Source organism: Zalophus californianus, chromosome 7 (assembly GCF_009762305.2).
Source record: "Zalophus californianus isolate mZalCal1 chromosome 7, mZalCal1.pri.v2, whole genome shotgun sequence".
Lineage (NCBI taxonomy): Eukaryota > Metazoa > Chordata > Mammalia > Carnivora > Otariidae > Zalophus > Zalophus californianus.
This window is the reverse complement of record NC_045601.1, coordinates 133,293,103-133,303,667: the sequence shown is the minus strand read 5'-3', so window position 1 is coordinate 133,303,667 and position 10,565 is coordinate 133,293,103. Positions and strand designations below refer to the sequence as shown.

At 42.9% G+C, this 10,565-nt stretch overlaps 1 protein-coding gene across 2 annotated transcripts in view; it reads right to left on the bottom strand.

The window, feature by feature from the left end:
* Positions 1-3,202: 3,202 nt before the first annotated feature.
* Positions 3,203-10,565, bottom strand: part of RNF182 (ring finger protein 182) — a 30,146-nt gene continuing 22,783 nt past the window's right edge. For both annotated transcript variants that reach the window (XM_027602947.2, XM_027602948.2), the window contains exon 2: positions 3,203-4,707. In XM_027602947.2, the coding sequence (XP_027458748.1) occupies positions 3,754-4,497 (744 nt within the window). In that variant the 5' untranslated portion in view covers positions 4,498-4,707 and the 3' untranslated portion in view covers positions 3,203-3,753. The remainder of the gene's footprint in view (positions 4,708-10,565) is intronic.

Sequence of the window (10,565 nt, the reverse complement as noted above, 5' to 3'; positions counted from 1 at the left end):
AGTAAAAATTCATAAATTGTTAAGAGGCTGAGAAGTAAACATCTGACGGGCAGAGATGTGGAAAATACACACGATTCAAGTTTCAAGAGCCAATGGTGAAATTTTTTCAGAGATATTACCTGTAACCAAGTCTTCCATTGGCTTTAAGGAAAGCTCTGGAATAATAGGTGGTGTTTCTGTGGTGTTTCTAACGAGTTAAGGCAGGTATTTGCTTTTTGCCAAGAAGAGGAACAAGTCTCAACCAGAGAACTGTAGTTCGCCCTCATTCCATTCAGGTTAACTCTTTTTCACACCTTCTGTACTCTAGGACTCACAGAGGTGGTCCTTATACTGTGGTATCACTTTCCCTAACAATACAGCATTGCCTTTGGCATCTGCATCTACCTGGATGACATATTAGAACATTTCTTCAAAGTCAGGGTGTCTGTTTACAACTAGGCACATGCTCATCACTTGTGTCTCTCTCAGCGGGTAATCATGACTCATCTAAGTTATGACTAGTGCAGGTAATGCCTTTCCTTAACCACATTCCTTGCTCATTTATGCAAAGATTTCAGAAGTGAGTGAAAACCATTACTCTTGATTAACATGCGGTGCCAATTCACTAATTATCATAAACGTGTTTATTATCATAAACTGTTACATACTCCCAAGTGATGTCTACTTTGCCTAACAATGGTCATATTTAAAGATCGGGTAATTATAAAAATTTGCCCAGATCACAGAAGCCTAGTGATTCCCCAACTAAAATGGATACCGTTTTTGCTGAATACCTAGGCAGATTCTGGAAAATAAATCAAACAAATTAAAACCAAACACTTTATTTATAAAGATAAAGACAATGGTTTTGTTTCGTCTTCCCAAATCCCCTCCCGTTTTGTTTTTGGTTTGGTTTGGTTTGGTTTTTAAGTGTAAGGCCTTTTAGAGATGGCACCAGTTAGATCAACTTCGTCAGAAAGTTCTGAAATCTTCATGTGTCTGATAAAAGCACTAGCTTCATCAGAGTTTCTGAAAGTTCAGGTTTGCAATTATCTAACATTAACAGAAATCCAAAGTAATAACTGAATCTCAACCATGAGTCAGAGAAATCAAACTTCTGGTGTCAAAACAATAATTTAATGGACAGACAAAATATTATCACAGTGAATAAAATATTGAAGCAGTGTCCTGTTTTCATTCAACAGCATAAAGAGTTTTTTGTTGCTTTACATTTAAAACCAAATTAATTTACTGGCAACCAAAAAAAAAAAAAAAAAAGACTATCACAATATACAAAGAAACACAAATTCAGCACTGCAGACATTATACAAATAAGCAAAATACACAGTACCCACATCCAAAGCTTTCTAGAAATCTCATCATATAACTCAATTTATTTGATGTTACATGTCAGACAAAATGAACATTTTTTAAAAACCTTATAAATATATAAATCCAAACCACAAAACACCTCCTAAACATTATATTTACTCTAAGTACAAATGGATTTTTGGAAACTGCATTCACAATGCTATCTAACCTAGATTTTATGAAATTATAAATGTATTTAGTTATAACTTGGGGCTTAAATTCATTGGACCACACCCCAGGTATGGATTCCTATCATACTCACCTTGGGCGTACATATTCTCGAAGTCACGAGTTAGAAGATTAAAATCAAACTACTATTCTAAAAATAAGTGTCAATTCCTCCTGAATAAAGAAATCGGACTGGTCCACTGCAACTGTGTCACACAATAAATGTTTCATCACAAACAGGTCGAAGTCATCTTAGTAATGCCCTTTTTAATGGTAATAAATATTTTAATGTTAATCGTCAGTAATGGGTTTTAAGAACTGAAAAGCTTTTTTTTTTTTTTTGCCCAGTTTCTGTGGACATTCTATTCCCTCAAACCTAAAATCTGCTAAACAATTTCTTCTCATAATATATACATTCAACTTCCCCTACGTCATGAAAAGGAGTTCATTAACTCAAGTCACACAGCTTAGGCTTTTATTTGAAATAAATTATGTAAGAACGTGACTCCATGCTAAAATGGACTTTAAAACAAGAGGAAGAGCAACACGTCAAGTTGAGCTCTGCCACCTCCATCTGACTGCCCTGAAGGGTCCTCTCAAGCAGCACGGCAGCTCTGTGTGTTCCTTGCCCATCGCTTTGGCCAAGTGCAACCCCATTTTGCACAGAAGCCTACACCATTATGTTCTGGTACAATTCAGCACAGTACCGCAAGAATACTTGGGTTCTCAGCACTTCCATCTGTGAGCTAGAACATCTCAATAATTATTTCTGGGTTTCCACTGCCACAATTTACCCCAAACTGTTATAGGATTAAGTTAAATAAGTCCCTAGTAGAATCTGAAATACAATGGGGGGGGGGGGCAGAAATCCTCATATGCCTCTAACAATTAATTGAAGTAGAACCTCATCCAGGATAAGGGGTGGGGCTTGTTGAACAAGGGGGTTAACAAAACTCAACTAAACTGTTTGAGGGCAAGACTCAAATGAAGATTTCCATGAACTGTAACTGCTCTGTGAGAATTTCAGAGAAGAGGGAGGAGAGAAGAAAATAAATATGGAGGAAAGGGGCTCAAAGACAAGTAGCCATATTCTGTCATGAAGTTTGCTTTGATGCAAATTCCGCAGTATGTTTAATTCTCTTTAGAAATGTGGCAAAACAGGTATTTAATTGAAACCACACAAGGGCACAAGGCCGAGTTTCCTCTTGGCGAAGGAGCATGTGCAGAAGGAAGAAGCACCTCAGTGGAGCCCCAGACCACAGACAGTGGCCTTAACTTGCAAGAGAACACCTGAAGAAGATTCAGGGGACAGCCAACAATGGGGTGTGGGAGGGGGTGAGGGAGCAGTGTGAGAAGGGGTGCGGGGAGGGGGTGCAGAATGGGGGTGTGAGGAGGTGCAGGAGGGGGATGTGGGAGGGGGTGGAGGATGGGGGTGTGAGGGGGTGCTGGAGGGGGCGTGAGGGGGGTGCAAGACGGGGGTTTGAGGGGTGCGGGAGGGAGGTGTGGGAGGGGAGTGGAGGACAGGGGCATGAGGGGGGTCCGGGAGCAGTGTGGGAAGGGGTGCGGGGAGGGGGGTGCAGGATGGGGGTGTGAGGGGGCGCTGGAGGGGGTGTGGGAGGTATGTGGAAGGAGGGTGGAGGACCGGGGTGTGAGGGGATGGGGGAAGGTGGTGCGGGAAGGGGGATGCAGGAGGAGGGTGCAAGAGGGGGGTATGAGGGGGTGCAGGAAGGGGTGCAAGAGGTGTGTGGGAGGGAGATGTGGGAGGGGGAGCAGGGGAGGGACAGGTCACATTTTTCAAGTAGATGTGTCTTGGAACAGCTTTCCTCTTGTGTCCACCCTCCATCATAGATTATCGAGGATTAGAGGAACCAGTAACCTGCCACAAAGACCGCTACTACAGCCCAACACACCTCCCCCCTAGTGCCTGTCCAGCAGGATTAAATGAAATCCTGCCCTTTCTGTGGTCAGACTCACAAGAAGAGCTCTATGAAGGCTTAGCTTATACATTTTTGCGTCTTTGCTAACACCTAAGTAGAAATGAACATTTTTTTATGTCCAGCATACAGGAAAACCAACTGAGTCAAAATTTTGATGAAAAACAGACCACAAACATTTGGCCAATGGCTTTGTTAACGTCATGGACACTAAGTCACGGAGAATATAAAATAAATAAATGATAAATTACCTAACTTCAAGGATGACAATGTGTGTCAAATTTCTTAGTCTGCATATTAATTAAGAAGAAGGTGCCATACAGTCTAGAAATTCGTGACAAACGCACTGGCAGAACCCATACACCATGAGAATAACAAGGCTCGAAGGGACGAGGCTGACAAAGACGACCCCAAGGGTGACTTTCTTAGACACCAGTAAGTAGATCCCTAAGGGTAAGGAGCTGAAGTAGAGCAAACCTAGCAGCCAAACCAACACCCGGATAGACGTCTGGAAGAGTAGAGATGTACAGTTCCACACAGTCCAGTTGTGTGACACGGTGGTAACAGAGTCGAAACTCGCAGGCCTATAAAATTCCACCACGGGAGTGGAGCTCAGAGATGGGGAGCTCTCCCTCTGCACCTCCATGATGGTTATGACCAGGCAGTTGGAGGAAGTGTGAGAAGGACTGACGAGAGACGCCAGCCTCTTGGGTGTCAGCAGCAGCTCGGTAGGGTTTTCGGGCAGGCACTTCTTGCCTTTGCCTCCACAAGTCAAGTTTACCAGGATGTTGTTGTCATCGGGCAGGCTACTGACTTCATCATCCGGCAGGCAGGTCTCAAACCTACAGAAAGGACAGACAATGACGCCTTGCGGGGAGTCCCCAAAGTCGATGATCTTGTAGAGGCATTTGGCACAAACCCTGTGACAACACTCCAGCACTTTGGGTTTCCTCTGCTTCAGATTGTACCGATTATAACAGATCTTACACTCGAGCTCGTCAGAGACCTGAGCCTCTGCCGTGTCGTCTGGCGGCTGACTGGCCATCTTGAATCAAGTCTACGACCTCCCACCAGAGGCAACTCGCTGAAGAACGACTTCAATTAAGGCGTCCCTCTGAATATCACATCATCCAAATCAGGCGGTGATGCAAAAAGGCAGGACAGCTAGTGACAGAAACCAGAAATCTTCCAGGCATTTTCAGCTTCTACATTCACTCTGTCTCAAACACATATTTTAAAAGGCCACATGAAGGGTCTGCAAAGGAAAAAAAGAGATTCTAATGTAGTGAACAGTTCACTGAAATGTGCTTCATGGAATTTTCTGAGCTCCAGTCGTTAGAAGCAATAGGTTTAAAGGTTAGAGCCCCAGGACAGGAAAGTGTTGTCTCCATGCTTAGCTTTCTCAATCCACAAACACGATAGTAAAGGAGGAATTAAGATTCCTACTGGTGTAAACACATTCTAGAGCACCATGACTATGACAAAATATAGAGATTTTCTAAGACTAGTAACAAATTCTGGCCTCTCTGAAAATAAAACGGGTCACGTATCAGAAACAGATATATTTGCAATCAAATTCCATTCAATATAAACTGATTAATTCAGATTATCAACAGTATAAATACGTTATCTAAATGCCCTCAACAGTACTTAGGAATATACAAAAGAAGGAAATCTTAAGGATAAATTCACTAAGGAAGAATGAAGCAAACGACACCTGACAGCCAAGTCTAACTCTCAAAAAAGAGAACTAAACACACACAACACATGCACAGTCACATCTCCAAGCACAAAGAATTGAGCACGCGTGGCTATCAGGAAGAAGCACTCGATGTTCACCTACTTGCCTACTTCATTTCCTGTAAACTCTCTCTCTGTAGTGAACAGAAAGCGTAATACAGTCAACAGTGCTTGCTGTTGGCCCTCAGGTGCTATCACTGGCTTTGGCCCAAAGGCTGAGGGTTGATTCCATGGGCACGGTCAGCCAATTATTAGTACTAATGAAGGGGGCAGCAGTATGGGATATCTCCACATCATCTGTATTTGGCTTTGATGTATGTGATTTTTTGGTAAAAGATTTGTCTTAAATTATGTTTTGCTTGGGAAAATATCAAAATGTATTTGAATTTCTGAGCACACCCCCAAGCACTGTAGTAGAAGGCTGCCATGGCAGTTCTGAGAAGTAGAGCAAAACTATGCTGGAATCAACTTTGCTGTGGGTCATCCTGCGTAACAGGGAAGAGGCGGTGGGTGGCTCAACTTGAAATACATGAAATTATGAATAGTTGGCTCATGAACACATATTACCTTCCTTTTTGTGACTTCTGCTAATTTTTTAATTGACTTCGTATAATACAAGAATGCATAATGGATATCAGTTGCAAGACCTTCCTGGTGGGAAAAGGAAGTTAATCATAAATAGAATCTCTAGTGTCAACGAAAACACATAGATAGGGTTTTTATTTTTTGAAGTTTTATTTATTTATTTATTTATTTATTTAATTTATTTGACAGAGAGGGAGAGAGAGAGAGAGAGAGAGAGATCACAAGCAGGGGGAGCGGCAGGGAGAGGGAAAGGGAGAAGCAGACTCCCCGCTGAGCAGGGAGCCCGACGCAGGGCATGATCCCAGGACCCCAGGGTCATGACTTGAACCATAGGCAGATGCTTAACAACTGAGCCACCCAGGCACCTCTAGACAGGGTTTTTTAAAATAGAGTTTACTGGGGTGTCAGGGTGGCTCAGTTGTTAAGCATCTGCCTTCAGTTCAGGTCATGATCCCAGGGTCCTGGGATTGAGCCCCGTATCGGGCTCCCTGCTGAGCAGAGAGTCTGCTTCTCCCTCAGCCTGCCACTCTGCCTACTTGTGCTCTCTGTGTCAAATAAATAAATAAAATCTTAAAAAAATAAAATAGAGTTTATTGTATATGAATGCATGTATTTCAGAACTGCTATCACAAGGTCAATTTCTGTATATCCACTCTTACACACACAGAGAAAGGATATACAGACACAGACATCCACTCTTCTGTGCCTTCTCCTTGTCCTGAATGTTTTCTTCATTCCTGATCCTGCTCATGAAACATGCGCCCATATGGTCACAAAATGTGACTGTATCTTGCCCACAATCCTACAAAGCTGGCTCCTTGTTCTCCCGTGGATGAACATCTATCTCCAGGAGGGGAGTCACGGACCAAGGTGTTCTATCCCTGCCACCATTCCCAGTCCTCACCACTCTCACCGAACGGACCCGGGGCCTGGGCAGGTTACTGCAGATCCACTTCCTGGACAACTCCCACTCATCAGGCCTCCTGGTCACCACGTGCAGACCGAAGACCCATCCAAACGGAATGTTCTGTTCTTTTCCCTCTCTACCCGCCCACTCAGTCTTAATGCCTTCTCAAATCCAGGCGTACTGAAACTGATGGTAAGGGTAGAATTCACAGCAGCAATCGCCTCTACTACCATCAAAAGGACTGGTGTATGTGAAGGTGTGTAAAAAAGGAAAAGACAGTATGTAAACATATACATAAAGACATCTGGAAAAGAGACAGTAAAATATTCAGTGAAGATAAATAAGCAAAATTATATCAAAAGCATTGAAAGCTAGAATATGCATCTAGAAACACCAACAAAAGGCTTATGTGTAGGGGCGCCTGGGCAGCTCAGTCGGTTAGGCATCCAATGCTTGTCTTCGGCTCAGGTCATGATCTTGGGGTTGTGGGATTGAGCCCTAAGTTGAGCTGCATGCTCAGCAGGGAGTCTGCTCGAGATTCTTTCCCTCTGTCCCTCCCCCCATGTGCACACACTCGCATGCACACTCTCCCTCTCTCTCCAATAAATAAATAAATCTTAAAAGAAAAAAAGACACCTACTTTAATTCTAAGACTAAGCCAGCAAACCCACTCCACCAGCATGAAATACTCCAAGTCCTGCCTGTGAGAGAGGCACTTCCGGGCAGGACTGGCTGACAGCCTTGAGCTCTGGTGCAGCCCTAGAAATGCAGCCAGCACAAGTGTTTCTCCCTGGAATGGCATAAAACAGCATGGTGATCGTTCCTCTCAGGAAGGCAGGGTACCAACTGCAAGAGTTCTTAAAAAATAAATACTTCATCTGTCTCATTGTGACTCTTAAGGTCCCTCAAAGGATTCGATTAATAACCTAAAATCTGTAACTTCATACGGTTGCTGTGAGTCAGAGTTATCAAAAAGCTGTGCGTTCCCACCCTGCCTTTACTCCTGACAAAGGCTGTGGACAACAACTGTAATGTGGAGTCAATGAAGCAAGACCCAAAAGGGCACATACTCAATGATTCCACTTCTGGAAAGCTCAAAAACCAGGCAAAACTAAGCTGTGCAGATGTGAGTTTCGGTGGTGAAACTAAGAAGAAAAGCCAGGAAGTTAGTAACATAAAAGTTGGGATCGCTGAGGACTTTGAGGGGGTGGAGCAAGCAGTGGGGGGGGGGGGCACTGGCTGACAGGCTGACAGTGCTCTGCTGCCTGACCTGGACGGTCCTCAGGAGGGTTGGGTTGGTGATACACCATTGGGCGATACGTTTTTCTGTGTTATCTACCACAGTAAAACACTTTTTAAAAGTGTTATATATCACAGTAAAAAATAAAAAAAGAAGGGGAGGGAAGGAGGGGGAAAAGAAATCTCTGGCTAAATATTTTAGGTATTTTTTATACCCCGAATTCTTCTGTCAGTAGGTATTTTGGATCAACTTATCATCTTTTCCTCTATGGTCTGTAATTCCATTTTTTTTTTTTTTTGCTAAATAGAAGTGTCACTTATTAATCACGTAAATATCTAGGCACTACTGTAAGTCAATATTAAAATGGATGGATTCTCTTAAGATGAGCGCATCTGGCGCATGCATTCCTTGATGAGAGCAACTCCTAAAAGTCTGTCTCAGCAGGCACAGGGGAAAGAATCTGGCACACTGAAATTGCCCCAAAAATAAATACGTGTGATGAGTTGAGATGATGATGGATGTGTTAACTAATGTCATTGTGGTAAACATTTTGCAATACATTCAGGCAGCAAATCATGTTGTACACCTTAGACTTACACAGTGTTATAAGTCAATTACATTTCAATAAAGCTGGGGAAAAATACAAAAGGTTTTCTTTTCCTGGAAAAATACATGTTCAAATATATGAAGTTGATATTCCTTATTCATCACTTAACAGGCGTTAATCCTTTTGGGATTAACGGGCAGGCTACCATGGGATCCATCTGGGGTAAGACTCTACGCATAAATAATTACCTATTATAAATCTTGGGGATATCAGACAAATGTTTACCTTTCCTGCCCTAAATGTAGGGTACTTACTGCTTGACTCAAATCCACTTCCTCCACTACTTAATTCCTTTCATATTAAAGACACAAACTTGGCTTATATTTGAAGCAAAGCCCTCCAGTGGACACCTGTTGTTTTTGTCTACCTGGTATCTTTTTCTTCTTTAGACTGAACTGCTCCCCCTTGTGCCGCGTCTCTGGGGAAGTGCTCCCCACTCACTCAAGCCCTGTGATTGTGCTTGCACTCACTACCACCCGCTACACCTCCCTTCTCTCCAAAGGTGTGACTCTGTGACCCAGGCCTGGCTCATCACAGGACTCCATCATTCCCCTGCTCACCGGCACTAGTCAGGGTGGGCAAGTGACTCAGACCGAAGTCAATGCTCTTCCCAAGGACTTTGTTATGTGAAGCCAGGGGGAGGAGGAACATGCCAGGGGTCAAGGGAGGGAGCACAGCCCAGAAGAACATGTTTCAAGGAACTGTCATGCCATCAAGAGGGAGAACAAGAGAGAATCAAGCCAAAAATAAAAAGAGAAAAACAGGAAAGCAGAAAGCAGAGATATAGACAGACACGTGATGATCACCGCCCTGGGCCTGTGTGAAGGCTCCCAGGAGCCAATAAATTCCCTTTTTTGCTTATGCTAATTTTTTGGTTGGATTTCTTTTTTTTTTCCTTTTTTTAGTTGGATTTCTGCTACTTACTTACAACCCAAAGAGCCCTGGACACAGTTACCGTGTTGTCTTTGATTTGAGAATTTATGTTTTTAGCTAGGTTCCTCTTACTAGTACAGAAATTATAAATAATAAAATTGAATAAATGTACTTTAAAAATTTCATTTGTGTGTGTACGTGCACATATACATATTCAAATTTAATAAATATGCAAACATCATCATAAATGTCATTATTTATTAGTAGCGTGTGTGTATGTTTATTTGGTTAATGTCTCCTCCACACTCCCTCCACCCATACCAGCCTCTGTGCCTCCCTCTTCCCCCAGTAACACTTAGTAACTACCTGGTATGTTTCTTCCATATATATTTCCATGTACACATATTTAGCCAGGTACATGTAATTATACACATAGAAGCACGATTTTTCCATTGTTTTCTGACTACTATGTAATACCCAGTTTTCTGCATCTTGCCTTTCCCATACAATAATGGCTCATGGAAAGCTCTCAATTCAACTAATAAGAGCCTTAAATTCCTTTTTTAATGAACACATATCTCACCATTTGGATATATTGTAATACAGCCAACAATTTCTCTCCTGGCAAACATTCATCTCTCCCCATTTCTCCCCAACACAAACATTATGGAGGAGCACAACCTTGTGACACCCTTACCTATGGGTGTTTTTATTTATTAAGAGACAAGGAGTGGAATTCTTGAGTCAAACAGATATTACCTCTGACCTATGTCGCAAGACTGCTCTCCAACAGTATAACACAGACTTTGACCACTAGTAACAGGAGGACTTTTATCCCCCCACAGCAATGGATGTTAGTGGACTATAAATTTTTGCCCATCTGAGGGGTGACAGACCATGATTTGGGTTGGAGTACCTTCTCACCTATCAGCCTTCTGTGTTTGCACCTCTCTTTTTTTTTTTTTTTAAGATTTTATTTATTTATTCATGAGAGACAGAGAGAGAAGCAGAGGGAGAAGCAGGCTCCCAAGGAGCAGGGAGCCCGATGCGGAGCCCGATGCGGGACCCGATCCCAGGACTCTGGGATCATGACCTGAGCTGAAGGCAGACGCTTAACCATCTGAGCCACCCAGGCGCCCTGTTTGCTCCTGTCTTCACTAC